The 24,597-nt window shown below is 33.5% G+C and overlaps 1 protein-coding gene and 1 long non-coding RNA gene across 2 annotated transcripts in view; one reads left to right on the top strand and one right to left on the bottom strand.

The window, feature by feature from the left end:
* Positions 1-23,329, top strand: part of LOC117331310 — a 28,301-nt gene extending 4,972 nt beyond the window's left edge. Inside the window, exon 2 of the long non-coding RNA XR_004533462.1 lies at positions 22,796-23,329. This is a non-coding gene — a long non-coding RNA (uncharacterized LOC117331310). The remainder of the gene's footprint in view (positions 1-22,795) is intronic.
* LOC117331309 (glycine-rich domain-containing protein 1-like) overlaps positions 21,339-24,597 on the bottom strand; it is a 47,440-nt gene continuing 44,181 nt past the window's right edge. Inside the window, exon 5 of the mRNA XM_033889978.1 lies at positions 21,339-23,967. Within this exon, the coding sequence (XP_033745869.1) occupies positions 23,600-23,967 (368 nt within the window). The 3' untranslated portion in view covers positions 21,339-23,599. The remainder of the gene's footprint in view (positions 23,968-24,597) is intronic.

The following is a 24,597-nucleotide window of genomic DNA, read 5'->3' as shown; positions in this document are numbered from 1 at the left end:
GACCAATAGGTTTTATCGACAGTACTAGAGAATTCTAGACCAATAGGTTTTATCGACATAACTAGAGAATTCTAGACCAATAGGTTTGATACAGTACTAGAGAATTCTAGACCAATAGGTTTTATCGACATAACTAGAGAATTCTAGACCAATAGGTTTTATCGACATAACTAGAGAATTCTAGACCAATAGGTTTTATCGACAGTACTAGAGAATTCTAGACCAATAGGTTTTATCGACAGTACTAGAGAATTCTAGACCAATAGGTTTGATACAGTACTAGAGAATTCTAGACCAATAGGTTATATCGACAGTACTAGAGAATTCTAGACCAATAGGTTTTATACAGTACTAGAGAATTCTAGACCAATAGGTTTTATCGACATAACTAGAGAATTCTAGACCAATAGGTTTTATCGACATAACTAGACAATTCTAGACCAATGCCACCTAAGCTCAAAAAATCCATTGTTAAGCACAATCACTAGATATATTTGTATGACTCTGGGCTATGAAATAGTTTGCCGTACCAAACATCGCTCATGATAACCTGGGTAATCAGAATGGTATTTAAATGTACGATATACATATTGTATATATATATGATCAGACATAGCATAATAGGTTAAAATAGGTTATTGTTACTGTGACTGATCGACAACAAAGTGGTTATTTATATATACAAGTCAAATTGGACGATTTTAGATACAGAGATTTATCAAAGACCCAATTCTAGAAGCAGGGGTATATCAAGAGCCAATTCTAGAAGCAGTGGTTTATCAGGGGACAAGTCTAGAAGCAGGGGTATATCAAAGAGCCAATTCTAGAAGCAGGGGTATATCAAAGAGCCAATTCTAGAAGCAGGGGTTTATCAAAGAGCCAATTCTAGAAGCAGGGGTATATCAAAGAGCCAGTTCTAGAAGCAGGGGTTTATCAAAGAGCAAATTCTAGAAGCAGGGGTTTATCAAAGAGCCAATTCTAGAAGCAGAGGTTTATCAGGGGACAATTCTAGAAGCAGGGGTATATCAAAGAGCCAATTCTAGAAGCAGGGGTTTATCAGGGGACAAGTCTAGAAGCAGGGGTTTATCAAAGAGCCAATTTTAGAAGCAGGGGTTTATCAGGGGACAAGTCTAGAAGCAGGGGTTTATCAGGGGACAAGTCTAGAAGCAGGGGTTTATCAGGGGACAAGTCTAGAAGCAGGGGTTTATCAGGGGACAAGTCTAGAAGCAGGGGCTTATCAGGGGACAAGTCTAGAAGCAGGGGTATATCAAAGAGCCAATTGTAGAAGCAGGGGTTTATCAGGGGACAAGTCTAGAAGCAGGGGTTTATCAGGGAAAAAGTCTAGAAGCAGGGGTATATCAAAGAGCCAATTGTAGAAGTAGGGGTATATCAAAGAGCCAATTCTAGAAGCAGGGGTTTATCAAAGAGCTAATTCTAGAAGCAGGGGTATATCAAAGAGCCAATTCTAGAAGCAGGGGTTTATCAGGGGACAAGTCTAGAAGCAGGGGTTTATCAGGGGACAAGTCTAGAAGCAGGGGTTTATCAGGGGACAAGTCTAGAAGCAGGGGTTTATCAGGGGACAAGTCTAGAAGCAGGGGTTTATCAGGGGACAAGTCTAGAAGCAGGGGTATATCAGGGGACAAGTCTAGAAGCAGGGGTTTATCAGGGGACAAGTCTAGAAGCAGGGGTTTATCAGGGGACAAGTCTAGAAGCAGGGGTTTATCAGGGGACAAGTCTAGAAGCAGGGGTATATCAAAGAGCCAATTGTAGAAGCAGGGGTTTATCAGGGGACAAGTCTAGAAGCAGGGGTTTATCAGGGGAAAAGTCTAGAAGCAGGGGTATATCAAAGAGCCAATTGTAGAAGTAGGGGTATATCAAAGAGCCAATTCTAGAAGCAGGGGTTTATCAAAGAGCTAATTCTAGAAGCAGGGGTATATCAAAGAGCTAATTCTAGAAGCAGGGGTTTATCAGGGGACAAGTCTAGAAGCAGGGGTTTATCAAAGAGCTAATTCTAGAAGCAGGGGTATATCAAAGAGCCAATTCTAGAAGCAGGGGTTTATCAGGGGACAAGTCTAGAAGCAGGGGTTTATCAGGGGACAAGTCTAGAAGCAGGGGTTTATCAGGGGACAAGTCTAGAAGCAGGGGTTTAGCAGGGGACAAGTCTAGAAGCAGGGGTTTATCAGGGGACAAGTCTAGAAGCTGGGGTTTATCAGGGGACAAGTCTAGGACCATATTTGTGTTGTACTCTATACTCATTCTTAATTTTATTGAGGACACACAGCTGCTATGTTAAAGAATGACCCTAGGAACAGTTCAAATTGGGAAAATAAATTGGGTGTAATTCCAATAAAACACGTGATCACTCTCTAGAATGACTCTGTGACGTTACATCCTAAGTTTTTTATGGACATTACAAGCGGTACTAGTCACATGCATTTTTGTTTGCTTTATAATTACAATACAATCTGGTCATATCATACTTATCTTAATGATGAAAAGCTTATAAAATCATAAACAGACATCATACTGAACCAATTTTCACTATAAATACCAGAATATAGTTTAGCTAAATTGTACTCACACAGAATGCAACGTTTTAGTTTCTGTCCCACTAGAAGCAGTTTGTATCATTATAGGCCTAATGTCGCCCGAACGAGTCATAAGATTTATATGAGGAAACTGGTTTAGTAGCTCTTAGTAAAAGAAGACTTCTGCATCAAAATATCACTTTCTTTCAAATTGTAAGTTATAAAAAATCTCTCTCGCATTTATATCTCAACCTATCCCTACATTAGCTGTGCTGCCTTTTAATGGCCTTTTATCAAGAAATCAATTATACAACTCCTCTTTGTGTCGGAATGGTTTAATCCAAAAAGCCTGCTTTCTCGGTGATGTCCAATAAAGCAAAATAAAAGCAGTTTTTATATCCACCTGGGTCGATTGTCTATAATCCATTTTTATATCCACCTGGGTCGACTGTCTATAATCACTAATATACAATGGAGATGGAAAAGCCAATATCATCTTATGTCAACTGAGAAATTGTGTCAGATATTTAAACTCAAATATCTTTTCATCCAATCCTCCATCTCTGCTCTCAATGATACTATTCAACTACAGACTTCCCTCAATAGTCCTGATATCAACATATCGTTATTCTTTCATTTTCCTCGTGGATATGAGAAATAGACGGCAATAATCGTGAATCTTTTTCATTGTTTATATATACAAAAATAATAAACTAGATCATTTAGAAATATTGTTATTCTTTCACTTTCCTCGTGGCAACGATATGAGAAATAGACGGCAATAATCGTGAATCTTTTTCATAGTTTATATATACAAAAATAATAAAGTAGATCATTTAGAAATATTGTTATTCTTTCACTTTCCTCGTGGCAACGATATGAGAAATAGACGGCAATAATCGCGAATCTTTTTCAGTTTTTATATATACATACTAGTCTGCCCTTTTTGTGACCTCGTGTCATAAAATATCTCGGTCATCACAGATATATTGAGCCTATTTTGCGATTTAATGAAACAATGTAAACCTGGATGCGTTCCCCGAGGATATCGATACGTCAATGATAAGTAACAATTACCTCCTACCTTCTCCAGTAACGTCTCATAGGAAGTCCAGTTATCATGTTCAGCGTGCTCCATGTTCGTCATTCAGTGTATTTTTACTTTTAGTAGATATCTTTATTAAATATCACCACATTTCAGGTTGTTTTATCTGAATGAAGCCTTCCCAGAATGCTCACTCGTAGAAATGCTAATCACTTGCCGGTCATGTAGGCGGGAGATTTAGTTTATATATATATAATTTTATCCAAATACAACATTGTAAATTATAAGATTGATTAAATCATTGAATTATCTCCGATCATACATAGTACTAAATTCGAGAATTTGTTATAAATTCTGTCTAATTGAATATGTTCCATGGAAGGCATTGCTTATAGTTGATTATAGTATATGTTTTATGTTTAAAGAGACTAAAACCGTGGATTTCAACCGCGGAAAATATAGAATTCTTGTACTATAACAACACATGTTGTACTTAGTACTATAACACATATTGTACCTTGTACTATAACAACACATATTGTACTAAGTTAGTACTATAACAACACATATTGTACCTTGTACTATAACAACACATATTGTACCTTGTACTATAACAACACATATTGTACCTTGTACTATAACAACACATATTGTACCTTGTACTATAACAACACATATTGTACTTAGTACTATAACAACACATATTGTACTTAGTACTATAACAACACATATTGTACTTAGTACTATAACAACACATATTGTACTAAGTTAGTACTATAACAACACATATTGTACCTTGTACTATAACAACACATATTGTACTTAGTACTATAACAACACATATTGTACCTTGTACTATAACAACACATATTGTACCCTGTACTATAACAACACATATTGTACCTTGTACTATAACAACACATATTGTACCTTGTACTATAACAACACATATTGTACCTTGTACTATAACAACACATATTGTACCTTGTACTATAACAACACATATTGTACCTTGTACTATAACAACACATATTGTACCTGGTACTATAACAACACATATTGTACCTTGTACTATGACAACACATATTGTACCTTGTACTATAACAACACATATTGTACCTTGTACTATAACAACACATATTGTACCTGGTACTATAACAACACATATTGTACCTTGTACTATGACAACACATATTGTACCTTGTACTATAACAACACATATTGTACTTAGTACTATAACAACACATATTGTACTTAGTACTATAACAACACATATTGTACATTGTACTATAACAACAAATATTGTACCTTGTACTATAACAACACATATTGTACCTTGTACTATAACAACACATATTGTACATTGTACTATAACAACAAATATTGTACATTGTACTATAACAACACATATTGTACCTGGTACTATAACAACACATATTGTACTTAGTACTATAACAACACATATTGTACTAAGTTAGTACTATAACAACACATATTGTACTCAGTTAGTACTATAACAACACGTATTGTACCAGGTACTATAACAACACATATTGTACCCTGTACTATAACAACACATATTGTACCTTGTACTATAACAACACATATTGTACCTGGTACTATAACAACACATATTGTACCTTGTACTATAACAACACATATTGTACTAAGTTAGTACTATAACAACACATATTGTACTCAGTTAGTACTATAACAACACGTATTGTACCAGGTACTATAACAACACATATTGTACCTTGTACTATAACAACACATATTGTACCTTGTACTATGACAACACATATTGTACCTTGTACTATAACAACACATATTGTACCTTGTACTATAACAACACATATTGTACCTTGTACTATAACAACACATATTGTACCTGGTACTATAACAACACATATTGTACCTTGTACTATAACAACACATATTGTACCTGGTACTATAACAACACATATTGTACCTTGTACTATAACAACACATATTGTACTTAGTACTATAACAACACATATTGTACCTTGTACTATAACAACACATATTGTACCTTGTACTATAACAACACATATTGTACCTTGTACTATAACAACACATATTGTACCTTGTACTATAACAACACATATTGTACCTTGTACTATAACAACACATATTGTACCTTGTACTATAACAACACATATTGTACTTAGTACTATAACAACACATATTGTACTTAGTACTATAACAACACATATTGTACCTTGTACTATAACAACACATATTGTACCTTGTACTATGACAACACATATTGTACCTTGTACTATAACAACACATATTGTACCTTGTACTATGACAACACATATTGTACCCTGTACTATAACAACACATATTGTACCTTGTACTATAACAACACATATTGTACCTTGTACTATGACAACACATATTGTACCTTGTACTATGACAACACATATTGTACCTGGTACTATAACAACACATATTGTACCTGGTACTATAACAACACATATTGTACCTTGTACTATAACAACACATATTGTACCTTGTACTATGACAACACATATTGTACCTTGTACTATAACAACACATATTGTACCTTGTACTATAACAACACATATTGTACCTGGTACTATAACAACACATATTGTACCTGGTACTATAACAACACATATTGTACCTGGTACTATAACAACACATATTGTACTTAGTACTATAACAACACATATTGTACTCAGTACTATAACAACACATATTGTACCTGGTACTATAACAACACATATTGTACCTTGTACTATAACAACACATATTGTACCTTGTACTATAACAACACATATTGTACCTTAGTACTATAACAACACATATTGTACTTAGTACTATAACAACACATATTGTACCTGGTACTATAACAACACATATTGTACCTTGTACTATAACAACACATATTGTACCTTGTACTATAACAACACATATTGTACCTTGTACTATAACAACACATATTGTACCTTGTACTATAACAACACATATTGTACTTGTACTATAACAACACATATTGTACCTTGTACTATAACAACACATATTGTACCTTGTACTATAACAACACATATTGTACTTGTACTATAACAACACATATTGTACCTTGTACTATAACAACACATATTGTACTTAGTACTATAACAACACATATTGTACCTTGTACTATAACAACACATATTGTACCTTGTACTATAACAACACATATTGTACCTTGTACTATAACAACACATATTGTACTTAGTACTATAACAACACATATTGTACCTTGTACTATAACAACACATATTGTACCTTGTACTATAACAACACATATTGTACCTTGTACTATAACAACACATATTGTACCTTGTACTATGACAACACATATTGTACCTTGTACTATAACAACACATATTGTACTTAGTACTATAACAACACATATTGTACCTTGTACTATAACAACACATATTGTACTTAGTACTATAACAACACATATTGTACTTAGTACTATAACAACACATATTGTACCTTGTACTATAACAACACATATTGTACCTTGTACTATAACAACACATATTGTACCTGGTACTATAACAACACATATTGTAACTTGTACTATAACAACACATATTGTACCTTGTACTATAACAACACATATTGTACTTAGTACTATAACAACACATATTGTACCTTGTACTATAACAACACATATTGTACCTGGTACTATAACAACACATATTGTACCTTGTACTATAACAACACATATTGTACTTAGTACTATAACAACACATATTGTACCTGGTACTATAACAACACATATTGTACCTGGTACTATAACAACACATATTGTACCTGGTACTATAACAACACATATTGTACCTGGTACTATAACAACACATATTGTAACTTGTACTATAACAACACATATTGTAACTTGTACTATAACAACACATATTGTACTTAGTACTATAACAACACATATTGTACCTTGTACTATAACAACACATATTGTACCTGGTACTATAACAACACATATTGTACCTTGTACTATAACAACACATATTGTACTTAGTACTATAACAACACATATTGTACCTGGTACTATAACAACACATATTGTACCTGGTACTATAACAACACATATTGTACCTGGTACTATAACAACACATATTGTACCTGGTACTATAACAACACATATTGTACCTGGTACTATAACAACACATATTGTACCTGGTACTATAACAACATATCTTGTATATTGTGCTATAACAACACATGTTGTACCTTGTACTATAACAACACATGTTGTACCTTGTGCTATAACAACACATGTTGTACCTTGTACTATAACAACACATATTGTACCTTGTTACTATAACAACACATATTGTACCTTGTACTATAACAACACATATTGTACTTAGTACTATAACAACACATATTGTACTTAGTACTATAACAACACATATTGTATCTTGTACTATAACAACACATATTGTACTTAGTACTATAACAACACATATTGTACCTTGTACTATAACAACACATATTGTACCTTGTACTATAACAACACATATTGTACTTAGTACTATAACAACACATATTGTACTTAGTACTATAACAACACATATTGTACTTAGTACTATAACAACACATATTGTACTTAGTACTATAACAACACATATTGTACCTTGTACTATAACAACACATGTTGTACCTTGTACTATAACAACACATATTGTACTTAGTACTATAACAACACATATTGTACTTAGTACTATAACAACACATATTGTATCTTGTACTATAACAACACATATTGTACTTAGTACTATAACAACACATATTGTACCTTGTACTATAACAACACATATTGTACCTTGTACTATAACAACACATATTGTACTTAGTACTATAACAACACATATTGTACTTAGTACTATAACAACACATATTGTATCTTGTACTATAAGACATATTGTACCTTGTACTATAACACATATTGTACCTTGTACTATAACAACATATATTGTACCTTGTACTATAACAACACATATTGTACCTTGTACTATAACAACACATATTGTACCTTGTACTATACCAACACATATTGTACCTGGTACTATAACAACACATATTGTACCTGGTACTATAACACATATTGTACCTTGTACTATAACAACACATATTGTACCTTGTACTATAACAACACATATTGTACCTTGTACTATAACAACACATATTGTACTTTGTACTATAACAACACATATTGTACCTTGTACTATAACAACACATATTGTACCTTGTACTATAACAACACATATTGTACCTTGTACTATAACAACACATATTGTACCTTGTACTATAACAACACATATTGTACCTTGTACTATAACAACACATATTGTACTTGTACTATAACAACACATATTGTACCTTGTACTATAACAACACATATTGTACTTGTACTATAACAACACATATTGTACTTAGTACTATAACAACACATATTGTACCTTGTACTATAACAACACATATTGTACTTAGTACTATAACAACACATATTGTACCTTGTACTATAACAACACATATTGTACCTTGTACTATAACAACACATATTGTACCTTGTACTATAACAACACATGTTGTACCTTGTACTATAACAACACATATTGTACCTTAGTACTATAACAACACATATTGTACCTTAGTACTATAACAACACATATTGTATCTTGTACTATAACAACACATATTGTACTTAGTACTATAACAACACATATTGTACCTTGTACTATAACAACACATATTGTACCTGGTACTATAACAACACATATTGTACTTAGTACTATAACAACACATATTGTACTTAGTACTATAACAACACATATTGTATCTTGTACTATAACACATATTGTACCTTGTACTATAAAAACATATTGTACCTTGTACTATAACAACATATATTGTACCTTGTACTATAACAACACATATTGTACCTTGTACTATAACAACACATATTGTACCTTGTACTATAACAACACATATTGTACCTTGTACTATAACAACACATATTGTACTTAGTACTATGACAACACATATTGTACCTTGTACTATAACAACACATATTGTACTTAGTACTATAACAACACATATTGTACCTTGTACTATAACAACACATATTGTACCTTGTACTATAACAACACATATTGTACTTAGTACTATAACACATATTGTACCTTAGTACTATAACACATATTGTACCTTGTACTATAACAACACATATTGTACCTTGTACTATAACAACACATATTGTACCTTGTACTATAACAACACATATTGTACCTTGTACTATAACAACACATTGTACCTTGTACTATAACAACACATATTGTACCTTGTACTATAACAACACATATTGTACCTTGTACTATAACAACACATATTGTACCTTGTACTATAACAACACATATTGTACCTTGTACTATAACAACACATATTGTACCTTGTACTATAACAACACATGTTGTACCTTGTACTATAACAACACATATTGTACCTTGTACTATAACAACACATATTGTACCTTGTACTATAACAACACATATTGTACCTTGTACTATAACAACACATGTTGTACCTTGTACTATAACAACACATATTGTACCTTGTACTATAACAACACATATTGTACTTAGTACTATAACAACACATATTGTACCTTGTACTATAACAACACATATTGTACCTTATACTATAACAACACATATTGTACCTTGTACTATGACAACACATATTGTAGTTTGTACTATAACAACACATATTGTACCTTGTACTATAACAACACATATTGTACCTGGTACTATAACAACACATGTTGTACCTTGTACTATAACAACACATATTGTACCTTGTACTATAACAACACATGTTGTACTTAGCACTATAACAACACATGTTGTACCTTGTACTATAACAACATATATTGTACCTTGTTCTATAACAACACATGTTGTTCTTAGCACTATAACAACACATGTTGTACCTTGTACTATAACAACACATGTTGTACTTAGCACTATAACAACACATGTTGTACTTAGTACTATAACAACACATATTGTACCTTGTACTATAACAACACATATTGTACCTGGTACTATAACAACACATATTGTACCTTGTACTATAACAACACATGTTGTACTTAGTACTATAAAAACACATATTGTACCCTGTACTATAACAACACATATTGTACCTTGTACTATAACAACACATATTGTACCTTGTACTATAACAACACATATTGTACCTTGTACTATAACAACACATATTGTACCTTGTACTATAACAACACATGTTGTACTTAGCACTATAACCACACATGTTGTACCTTGTTCTATAACAACACATATTGTACTTAGAACTATAACAACACATATTGTACCTTGTACTATAACAACACATATTGTACTTAGAACTATAACAACACATATTGTACCTTGTACTATAACAACACATATTGTACTTAGCACTATAACAACACATGTTGTACCTTGTACTATAACAACACATATTGTACTTAGTACTATAACAACACATTGTACCTTGTACTATAACAACACATATTGTACCTTGTGCTATTACACATATTGTACCTTGTACTATAACAACACATATTGTACCTTGTACTATTTAATACGATTTAATACGATAAATAATGGACGCAGGCTGTAAGCCTCTATGTCCATATCAATTGATATTACAATGTTTACAATGTGATATACATCTGGTGTGCAATGAGTTAATTTGTCCTTTTTCATATATATACACAAGTTATTTGTTGGTATTATCCCAGTGATTGTCCAGTGCAATTTCAAACTGTTTAACCTCCTCGGCATCTATAACATGTTGTGGCAAATTGTTCCAAACATCTACTACCCTGAAGCTGAAAAAGTTTTTTCTTATGTCTAGGTTACATCGTTTTTTGAATATTTTGTGCGAGTGTCCCCTTGTCCTGCTGGTGGTGTCCATTTGGAACATATTTGTTGTGACTCGCTCGTCATAAATATTCTTCACGATTTTAAAGACGTTGATTAGGTCACCTCTATTCCTTCGGTGTTCTAAGGTTGGCAGTTCCAGTCTCTGCAAGCGTTCCGGGTACGACAAGTTTTTAAAACCAGGTATGACAACACATATTGTACCTTGTACTATAAAACATATTGTACCTTGTACTATAACAACATATATTGTACCTTGTACTATAACAACACATATTGTACCTTGTACTATAACAACACATATTGTACCTTGTACTATAACAACACATATTGTACCTTGTACTATAACAACACATATTGTACTTAGTACTATGACAACACATATTGTACCTGGTACTATAACAACACATATTGTACTTAGTACTATAACAACACATATTGTACCTTGTACTATAACAACACATATTGTACCTTGTACTATAACAACACATATTGTACTTAGTACTATAACACATATTGTACTTAGTACTATAACAACACATATTGTACCTTGTACTATAACAACACATATTGTACCTTGTACTATAACAACACATATTGTACCTTGTACTATAACAACACATGTTGTACTTAGTACTATAACAACACATATTGTACCTTGTACTATAACAACACATATTGTACCTTGTACTATAACAACACATTTTGTACCTTGTACTATAACAACACATATTGTACCTTGTACTATAACAACACATGTTGTACTTAGTACTATAACAACACATATTGTACCTTGTACTATAACAACACATATTGTACCTTGTACTATAACAACACATGTTGTACCTTGTACTATAACAACACATATTGTACCTTGTACTATAACAACACATATTGTACCTTGTACTATAACAACACATATTGTACCTTGTACTATAACAACACATATTGTACCTTGTACTATAACAACACATATTGTACTATAACAACACATATTGTACCTTGTACTATAACAACACATATTGTACCTTGTACTATAACAACACATATTGTACCTTGTACTATAACAACACATATTGTACCTTGTACTATAACAGCACATATTGTACCTTGTACTATAACAACACATGTTGTACCTTGTACTATAACAACACATATTGTACCTTGTACTATAACAACACATATTGTACCTTGTACTATAACAACACATATTGTACCTTGTACTATAACAACACATGTTGTACCTTGTACTATAACAACACATATTGTACCTTGTACTATAACAACACATATTGTACCTTATACTATAACAACACATATTGTACCTTGTACTATAACAACACATATTGTACCTTATACTATAACAACACATATTGTACCTTGTACTATGACAACACATATTGTAGTTTGTACTATAACAACACATATTGTACCTTGTACTATAACAACACATATTGTACCTGGTACTATAACAACACATGTTGTACCTTGTACTATAACAACACATATTGTACCTTGTACTATAACAACACATATTGTACCTTGTACTATAACAACACATATTGTACCTTGTACTATAACAACACATATTGTACCTTGTACTATAACAACACATGTTGTACTTAGCACTATAACAACACATGTTGTACCTTGTACTATAACAACATATATTGTACCTTGTTCTATAACAACACATGTTGTTCTTAGCACTATAACAACACATGTTGTACCTTGTACTATAACAACACATGTTGTACTTAGCACTATAACAACACATGTTGTACTTAGTACTATAACAACACATATTGTACCTTGTACTATAACAACACATATTGTACCTGGTACTATAACAACACATATTGTACCTTGTACTATAACAACACATATTGTACCTTGTACTATAACAACACATATTGTACCTTGTACTATAACAACACATATTGTACCTTGTACTATAACAACACATGTCGTACCTTGTACTATAACAACACATATTGTACCTTGTACTATTACACATATTGTACTTAGTACTATAACAACACATGTTGTACCTTGTACTATAACAACACATATTGTACCTTGTACTATTACACATATTGTACTTAGTACTATAACAACACATGTTGTACCTTGTACTATAACAACACATATTGTACCTTGTACTATAACAACACATGTTGTACTTAGTACTATAAAAACACATATTGTACCCTGTACTATAACAACACATATTGTACCTTGTAATATAACAACACATATTGTACCTTGTACTATAACAACACATATTGTACCTTGTACTATAACAACACATATTGTACCTTGTACTATAACAACACATATTGTACCTTGTACTATAACAACACATGTGGTACCTTGTACTATAACAACACATATTGTACCTTGTACTATTACACATATTGTACTTAGTACTATAACAACACATGTTGTACCTTGTACTATAACAACACATATTGTACCTTGTACTATAACAACACATATTGTACTTAGCACTATAACAACACATATTGTATCTTGTACTATAACAACACATGTTGTACTTAGCACTATAACCACACATGTTGTACCTTGTACTATAACAACACATATTGTACTTAGTACTATAACAACACATATTGTACCTTGTACTATAACAACACATGTTGTACTTAGCACTATAACCACACATATTGTACCTTGTACTATAACAACACATATTGTACTTAGTACTATAACAACACATATTGTACCTTGTACTATAACAACACATATTGTACCTTGTACTATAACAACGCGTAGTGTACCTTGTACTATAACAACGCGTAGTGTACCTTGTACTATAACAACACATGTTGTACCTGGTACTATAACAACACATATTGTACTTAGAACTATAACAACACATATTGTACCTTGTACTATAACAACACATATTGTACTTAGTACTATAACAACACATATTGTATCTTGTACTATAACAACACATATTGTACTTAGAACTATAACAACACATATTGTACCTTGTACTATAACAACACATATTGTACTTAGCACTATAACAACACATGTTGTACCTTGTACTATAACAACACATATTGTACTTAGTACTATAACAACACATTGTACCTTGTACTATAACAACACATATTGTACCTTGTGCTATTACACATATTGTACCTTGTACTATAACAACACATATTGTACCTTGTACTATTTAATACGATTTAATACGATAAATAATGGACGCAGGCTGTAAGCCTCTATGTCCATATCAATTGATATTAAAATGTTTACAATGTGATATACATCTGGTGTGCAATGAGTTAATTTGTCCTTTTTCATATATATACACAAGTTATTTGTTGGTATTATCCCAGTGATTGTCCAGTGCAATTTCAAACTGTTTAACCTCCTCGGCATCTATAACATGTTGTGGCAAATTGTTCCAAACATCTACTACCCTGAAGCTGAAAAAGTTTTTTCTTATGTCTAGGTTACATCGTTTTTTGAATATTTTGTGCGAGTGTCCCCTTGTCCTGCTGGTGGTGTCCATTTGGAACATATTTGTTGTGACTCGCTCGTCATAAATATTCTTCACGATTTTAAAGACGTTGATTAGGTCACCTCTATTCCTTCGGTGTTCTAAGGTTGGCAGTTCCAGTCTCTGCAAGCGTTCCGGGTACGACAAGTTTTTAAAACCAGGTATGACAACACATGTCGTACCTTGTACTATAACAACACATATTGTACCTTGTACTATTACACATATTGTACTTAGTACTATAACAACACATATTGTACCTTGTACTATAACAACACATGTTGTACCTTGTACTATAACAACACATATTGTACCTTGTACTATAACAACACATATTGTACTATAACAACACATATTGTACCTTGTACTATAACAACACATGTTGTACCTTGTACTATAACAACACATATTGTACCTTGTACTATAACACATATTGTACTTAGTACTATAACAACACATATTGTACCTTGTACTATAACAACACATGTTGTACCTTGTACTATAACAACACATATTGTACCTTGTACTATAACAACACATATTGTACCTTGTACTATAACAACACATGTTGTACCTTGTACTATACCAACACATATTGTACCTTGTACTATAACAACACATATTGTACCTTGTACTATAACAACACATATTGTACCTTGTACTATAACAACACATATTGTACCTTGTACTATAACAACACATATTGTACCTTGTACTATAACAACACATGTTGTACCTTGTACTATAACAACACATATTGTACCTTGTACTATAACAACACATATTGTAACTTGTACTATAACAACACATATTGTACCTGGTACTATAACAACACATGTTGTATCTTGTACTATAACAACACATTGTACCTTGTACTATAACAACACATATTGTACCTGGTACTATAACAACACATATTGTACCTGGTACTATAACAACATATATTGTACCTGGTACTATAACAACACATGTTGTACCTTGTACTATTACAATACATAATGTATAGAACCTAGACCTGTCCCAACGATGCTAGTAGGATATAGAGAAATATTAAATCAATATAGCATTGATTTTAATGCGACGAAAACTAACCGTATCAGTGGGGTTTTTTTGCATCCAAACTCCAAATAAAAACAGATCTCAAATCACTTGATACAACTGCCAACCAAAAAGCGACATCACTTTATTCAAGTGCCAATCAGAAAGTGAGATTAAAATAGCACATGTTATTTCAGTGTTTTTTTCAAAGAATGTTGCCTTGAGAAATGAGCAGGTAGAAAAAGTGATTAACATTTTACACTACAGTACCTTATATATTAACAAACATATACAGCTTTGTATCTCTAGTTTAGCTAGTGGCTTAGCCTTTCACTCGTACTGCTCGAATACCAAATATTAGACATAATCGTGAAATAAACGTGGTATTAATGTATGATTTTTGACACAGACATTTATTTCATTGAACAGTGTCCAGCTAAAAACAGCTTTAGTAACCTGTATTTATATGACAATACAAACAGTACAAATCGTGTCGGTAATGTAGATATATACCTGAACTGCCTTGGTATGACAGTTCAGTCGCTACAAATGACAGAGCTTCGGAAACATTGTGTAATATTTATTTTGAAGGGGCTTTTTTGATATTGGCTCTAAATACTAATGGAAGAAAGTTCTATGCTAAAATAAAGAACAAAAAATAAATTTCGGAATAAAAAATAGCAGTAACAAGGTAAAAGTTTTACGTGGTATTGTGGGGCTAAACTATTGACTGATTTCCCTGATCATCATTACCTGTTTGTTGATCCAAAATCCACCCGTTCATACCACAAAGCATCCCAATCACAGTAACATCAATCGTGATAATATTGATAGCATCATGCTTTACGTAAGAAATAATTAACGATGATTCGTGTATTGTTGCAGGATATACAACGCGGACGAGAATATTTTGCAATTAAATTAAAAACGAAGGCCGCAAGCCTGAGTTATTAATGAAAATTGCAAAATATATCCGAGTCCGAGTTGTATATCCTGCAACAACACACGAGTCAAAGTTGATTATTTCTATTCTACCATGTACTGTTTAGTTCTGAGATCGACCTCTTCCTAATAGAAAAACGGTAAAGAATCCCCGGGAAATGTGTCCCTACATGGCTGTTACAATTCACAAGAAACGATAAGGCGCGAGTGCTAATGAATATTCAAAAGCTGACGTCAATCCCAAGCCAGTTGAGGGCAACGTTAAGAGAACTTTCGGGGATGTCGGCCAGCAATTCATGTAGAAATGCTCTCCAAAGGTTGCCTGTAGAAATTGACCTTACAACATATTGTTTAGCAAAGTCTGTTATGGGTTGATAGAAATCAACAATCTGGCAAATTTCTCCGTTGTAAAATACACGGTCTCCGACTTTCAAAATTTTTGGCACCGTCATGTTTGTTTACAAATGCACGATTTTGGAGGGGTGAATGGCCTTGACTCACGAGCGAGTATTATTGAAACGAGAGTGGATTACTGGCAAATAATACACGGGTTTTAAACCAATCAAAACTGGCATTGCATAGCAAACATGGTAGAATTAATATGTATACACTGTTTGAGGTGTTCCTTTACTTCCGTAGTATTTATACACTGTTTGAGGTGTTCCTTTACTTCCGTAGTATTTATACACTGTTTGAGGTGTCCCTTTACTTCTGTAGTATCTATACACTGTTTGAGGTGTCCCTTTACTTCTGTAGTATTTATACACTGTTTGAGGTGTTCCTTTACTTCCGTAGTATTTATACACTGTTTGAAGTGTTCCTTTACTTCTGTAGTATTTATACACTGTTTGAGGTGTTCCTTTACTTCCGTAGTATGTATACACTGTTTGAGGTGTTCCTTTTCTTCTGTAGTATTTATACATTTGTTGAGGTGTTCCTTTATTTCCGTAGTATTTATACACTGTTTGAGGTGTTCCTTTACTTCCGTAGTATTTATACAATGTTTGCGGTGTTCCTTTACATCCGTAGTATTTATACACTGTTTGAGGTGTCCCTTTACCTCTGTAGTATTTATACACTGTTTGAGGTGTCCCTTTACTTCTGTAGTATTTATACACTGTTTGAGGTGTCCCTTTACCTCTGTAGTATTTATACACCGTTTGAGGTGTCCCTTTACCTCTGTAGTATTTATACACCGTTTGAGGTGTCCCTTTACTTCTGTAGTATTTATACACTGTTTGAGGTGTTCCTTTACTTCTGTAGTATTTATACACTGTTTGAGGTGTTCCTTGACTTCTGTAGTATTTATACACTGTTTGAGGTATCCCTTTACTTCTGTAGTATTTATACACTGTTTGGGGTGTCCCTTTACTTCTGTATTATTAATACATTGTTTGAGGTGTCCCTTTACTTCTGTAGTATTTATACACTGTTTGAGGTGTCCCTTTACTTCTGTAGTATTTATACACTGTTTGAGGTGTCCCTTCTTTTCGGTAGTATTTATACACTGTTTGAGGTGTCCCTTTACTTCTGTAGTATTTATACACTGTTTGAGGTGTCCCTTCTTTTCTGTAGTATTTATACACTGTTTGAGGTGTCCTTTTACTTCTGTAGTATCTATACACTGTTTGGGGTGTCCCTTTACTTCTGTAGTATTTATACACTGTTTGGGGTGTCCCTTTACTTCTGTAGTATGTAAACTCTGTTTGAGGTGTCCCTTTACTTCTGTAGTATTTATACACTGTTTGAGGTGTCCCTTTACTTCTGTAGTATTTATACACTGTTTGAGGTGTCCCTTTACTTCTGTAGTATTTATACACTGTTTGAGGTGTTCCTTTACTTCTGTAGTATTTTTACACTGTTTGAGGTGTTCCTTTACTTCTGTAGTATGTATACACTGTTTGAGGTGTCCCTTTACTTCTGTAGTATTTATACACTGTTTGAGGTGTTCCTTTACTTCTGTAGTATTTATACACTGGTTGAGGTGTTCCTTTACTTCCGTAGTATTTATACACTGTTTGAGGTGTCCCTTTACTTCTGTAGTATCTATACACTGTTTGAGGTGTCCCTTTACTTCTGTAGTATTTATACACTGTTTGAGGTGTTCCTTTACTTCCGTAGTATTTATACACTGTTTGAAGTGTTCCTTTACTTCTGTAGTATTTATACACTGTTTGAGGTGTTCCTTTACTTCCGTAGTATGTATACACTGTTTGAGGTGTTCCTTTTCTTCTGTAGTATTTATACATTTTTTGAGGTGTTCCTTTATTTCCGTAGTATTTATACACTGTTTGAGGTGTTCCTTTACTTCCGTAGTATTTATACAATGTTTGCGGTGTTCCTTTACATCCGTAGTATTTATACACTGTTTGAGGTGTCCCTTTACCTCTGTAGTATTTATACACCGTTTGAGGTGTCCCTTTACTTCTGTAGTATTTATACACTGTTTGAGGTGTCCCTTTACCTCTGTAGTATTTATACACCGTTTGAGGTGTCCCTTTACCTCTGTAGTATTTATACACCGTTTGAGGTGTCCCTTTACTTCTGTAGTATTTATACACTGTTTGAGGTGTTCCTTTACTTCTGTAGTATTTATACACTGTTTGAGGTGTCCCTTTACTTCCGTAGTATTTATACACTGTTTGAGGTGTTCCTTTACTTCTGTAGTATTTATACACTGTTTGAGGTGTCCCTTTACTTCCGTAGTATTTATACACTGTTTGAGGTGTCCCTTTACTTCTGTAGTATTTATACACTGTTTGAGGTGTTTCTTTACTTCCGTAGTATTTATACACTGTTTGAGGTTTTCCTTTACTTCCGTAGTATTTATACACTGTTTGAGGTGTTCCTTTACTTCCGTAGTATTTATATACTGTTTGAGGTGTTCCTTTACTTCTGTAGTATTTATACACTGTTTGAGGTGTCCCTTTACTTCTGTAGTATGTATACATTGTTTGAGGTGTCCCTTTACTTCTGTAGTATTTATACACTGTTTGAGGTGTTCCCTTTACTTCTGTAGTATTTATACACTGTTTGAGGTGTCCCTTTACTTCTGTAGTATTATACACTGTTTGAGGTGTCCCTTTACTTCTGTAGTATTTATACACTGTTTGAGGTGTTCCTTTACTTCTGTAGTATTTTTACACTGTTTGAGGTGTTCCTTTACTTCTGTAGTATGTATACACTGTTTGAGGTGTCCCTTTACTTCTGTAGTATTCATACACTGTTTGAGGTGTTCCTTTACTTCTGTAGTATTTATACACTGTTTGAGGTGTTCCTTTACTTCTGTTGTATTTTTATACTGTTTGAGGTGTTCCTTTACTTCTGTAGTATTTTTACACTATTTGAGGTGACCCCTTACTCTCGTAGTATTTATACACTATTTGAGGTGTTCCCTTACTCTTGTAGTATTTATACACTGTTCGAGGTGTTTCTTTACTTCTGTTGACGCATGTCTTTTACACTACCATTATGGCATATCTGTGGTTCCATAGTGTCTACGTTATGATTTGCGCCTGAAGTTAAGTTCCTTGAACAACTACACTTACAATGCAATGTTACGTTACCCTTGACAGTTATTAAAAAAAAATCACAAGCATCTAAAGACAGTCGTAGACTGTTGGTTATCTGTCAAACGCCGCGATAAATTGTACCTAGTTTTCTATCATCATACATGATTATACCTCCCTGGACACCGGTCATCGAGCTCTGTCTGTTCATTATTTGCGATTTCATTTCATATTTAAAGGTTCACAAATACATGTGTGATATACAATTACAGAGTTGAATTCCTTTCATCTTACGAAAACATTTCCAAATGTGGAATTCCCTGAGGCAACCCGAAGATGAAAAACAGGCTTTCACATGTAAAGTATCAATAATATTCGAATGTGAATATCAGTCAATGTGATAACACAAATTAATTTTAATTTATTAAAATCATGGTCCCAATTTCAGCTCACCATTGTGTTTGGTGTTCGACTATAACAGGTTATATAAGTATTCCTCAATATTCATCCTTATACCTTGTCGATAGGTTAGCTGTGTTATGATGGACCATAACGTGTCACGTGATACAGCAACTGCTTGATTGTTAATACCGAACTCCGCTAGAGAGTCACTAACGACATAGGAAATAATCGTATGATTAGTATAAAAAAAAACATTATTACAAATAAATGGTCAAGAACATGTAGTGACAACACAATTAGCTTATAGAAACAACGCATGCACCATTTAATAAACAATAAACTTTAATGTCATTTGTCTGGTAGATAGTGTAGGCATAATGAGACAATATATTACTGATAAAGAGCTATGAGCTGTCTGAAATAAACCAGAACTAAGATAAAGAGTCATGAACTGACTGAAATAAACCAGAACTAAGATAAAGAGTCATGAACTGACTGAAATAAACCAGAACTAAGATAAAGAGACATGAACAGACTGAAATAAACCAGAACTAAGATAAAGAGACATGAACTGACTGAAATAAACCAGAACTAAGATAAAGAGTCATGAACTGACTGAAATAAACCAGAACTAAGATAAAGAGACATGAACTGACTGAAATAAACCAGAACTAAGATAAAGAACCATGAACTGACTGAAATAAACCAGAACTAAGATAAAGAGTCATGAACTGACTGAAATAAACCAGAACTAAGATAAAGAGTCATGAACTGACTGAAATAAACCAGAACTAAGATAAAGAGACATGAACAGACTGAAATAAACCAGAACTAAGATAAAGAGACATGAACTGACTGAAATAAACCAGAACTAAGATAAAGAGTCATGAACTGACTGAAATAAACCAGAACTAAGATAAAGAGACATGAACTGACTGAAATAAACCAGAACTAAGATAAAGAACCATGAACTGACTGAAATAAACCAGAACTAAGATAAAGAGTCATGAACTGACTGAAATAAACCAGAACTAAGATAAAGAGTCATGAACTGACTGAAATAAACCAGAACTAAGATAAAGAGTCATGAACAGACTGAAATAAACCAGAACTAAGATAAAAAAAAAAAAAAAACAATGAGCTGACTGAAATAAACCAGATCTAAGATAAAAAAAAACCAATGAGCTCAATAAAATTAATTAAAAATAGGATAAAGAACTATAAGCTGAATAAAATTAACTAAAAACAGGATAAAGAACTATGGGCGTAATAAAATTAACCAGAACTAAGATAAAGATTGAGACAAGAGGTTCTTCTATAACGATGCATGATGACAAGATATAACACAAAATCTCAAATAAAAAAACAATGGTTCGACCACGCCGAGTGCTAGTTTTATTTCTGCTCGAAAGCACACTCTCTCGCCAAAACACACATGCCCTTCACATCCTCCTCACATTCTTAATAGAATCTTTCATCGTGTCGAAGTTTGACAATGATATATGTCGACACGTATATATGATAACAAAATTAGAGCCGAAATAGCACAAGTATTCACCCGTCAACGTGGTCTCGCTGAATGAGAGACACACGTGCACCGTTCCCGCTTTCCCACACTTTCCGTTACCCGATACTCGCGCGCCACACGGCAGCCCTCTCGGAAATAGAAGCAAGCAATTTCATCCTTATTCATTCCATTCAAACGATTGAAATTATATTTATTAACACACTAGATACTGATCACAAATCAGTTTAAAACTATGTTTCTCTTCCCTTTACAGTTGTTGCCGACTTATGTCAGTCCCAGTCCATTAGACTCAGAATTTCTAGAAGAAATGTACGCATGCGATCCTCCCTGTCTCCCCGACGAGTGTTGCATCCACGAGTGGATTCCAGACAGCCAGATCGGTAGGCGGGTCTCGAACTATCCTTTCCGGATTGACAACAAACGAACCTTAATCACACATTGTGAGTCGCTGAAAAGCGAGGGCGACGCGTGTGTTGTACAAAATAACGCTGAGATATGTCCATGTGGCCGGAATCTCGTGTGTGTTCATAACCAGGGAAACCTTGGTTTGTATTTCGGTACGTGTAGACCTTAATGATACATGCGCACTTGACATAATATTTTCGTTGATCTGAAGAGTTTTCCTTTATGATGAATATTTGATAAGTGTAATCAGCAGCTGTCTAGACGTCCCCATTATGTAGATGTTTCGTCCGGAGTAACCTAGTACATGGAGAGTACAATTATCCTTCCCACAAAGCTGGTTACATCAATTAAGAAACATGCGATTGGACTAATATAACGAAATGAAAAATGGCCTGAAAAATTGTTGCATTATGCCGTTACTTTGGTTTATACAGTATTAATGAGATGGAACATGTACATATGAAAACCTGCATTCAACAGATGATATAGAAATAAGGACAGAAAGCGTACTACTGCTTATAACGAGTCACTGAACTAATATTGCCTTAGAATTAAGTCATTATGTATTGATCCGTGTATGCTGTTGTGAGCCAGTACTTGCAGTGTCATTTAAACTATGAAAGTGTAAGATATTTGACAATCAACATTGGCACTACTTATGCGTTGCACGATTTACAGAACGATATGCATTTGAGGGTGTCTGTATGTGAAGTCCACACGCGCGTCCGACAACAGATGTGTTTAGACAGAGATGGTTGGTAGCTTCAGTTGACACTGGTAGACCCGGGGACCATGTCTTAGGACGGGGAACACAGAGAGTCGTGAGGACACTGAGCACGAGTAACGTAGTTAACCGCTGTGGCACCTCCGAAGAGAAGTCGGTTGTCAAACGCCCACTTTTGAAATCTAATGAAGAATTTCCGACACTCAGGTCGAGGTTTCCAGATTCTCCCGGAAGTGACGCATACAGACAGCGTTCCTCTCTACACAAGTAGATCCTGAAGCTCATAGAACCTTCTCCTGTAAACAGATAAAATATTATCACGTGTAAAACAACCATGAGATCCTAATATAACAATAAACAATTTCACAGTTGTCTTTCAGTCCAGTTTGCTGCTTTTAGAAAACATGACCATTGAATTTTAATTTGGAATGCTAATGGGACTAGACATACCTTAAAAAACGAATGTGTTGGATTTGAATGTTAATTTAAGCAATATTGTTTTTTTGGGGGTAAACAGCAGAGAATACCAACATAATACCGAAACAGTATTTATTATTTAAAAAAAAAATTAACGGGTGAATTTTATGAAGTAATACTAGATATTTGTATGGAGATCATTCAAAATACATGAAAACTAAACCAGGTGTTCCGAAACGGAGCGCCAACACTATTACATGTCCCAATACTAATATATATCCCAATACTAATATATGTCCCAATACTAATATATGTCACAATACCAATATATGTCCCAATACTAATATATGTCCCAATACTAATATATGTCACAATACCAATCTATGTCCCAATACTAATATATGTTCCAATACTAATCTATGTCCCAATACTAATATATGTCCAAATACTAATATATGTCTTGATACCAACATATGTCCCAATACTAATATATGTCCCAATACTAATCG

This window comes from Pecten maximus, chromosome 7 (assembly GCF_902652985.1).
Source record: "Pecten maximus chromosome 7, xPecMax1.1, whole genome shotgun sequence".
Lineage (NCBI taxonomy): Eukaryota > Metazoa > Mollusca > Bivalvia > Pectinida > Pectinidae > Pecten > Pecten maximus.
This window is presented reverse-complemented; position numbering and strand designations above follow the sequence as displayed.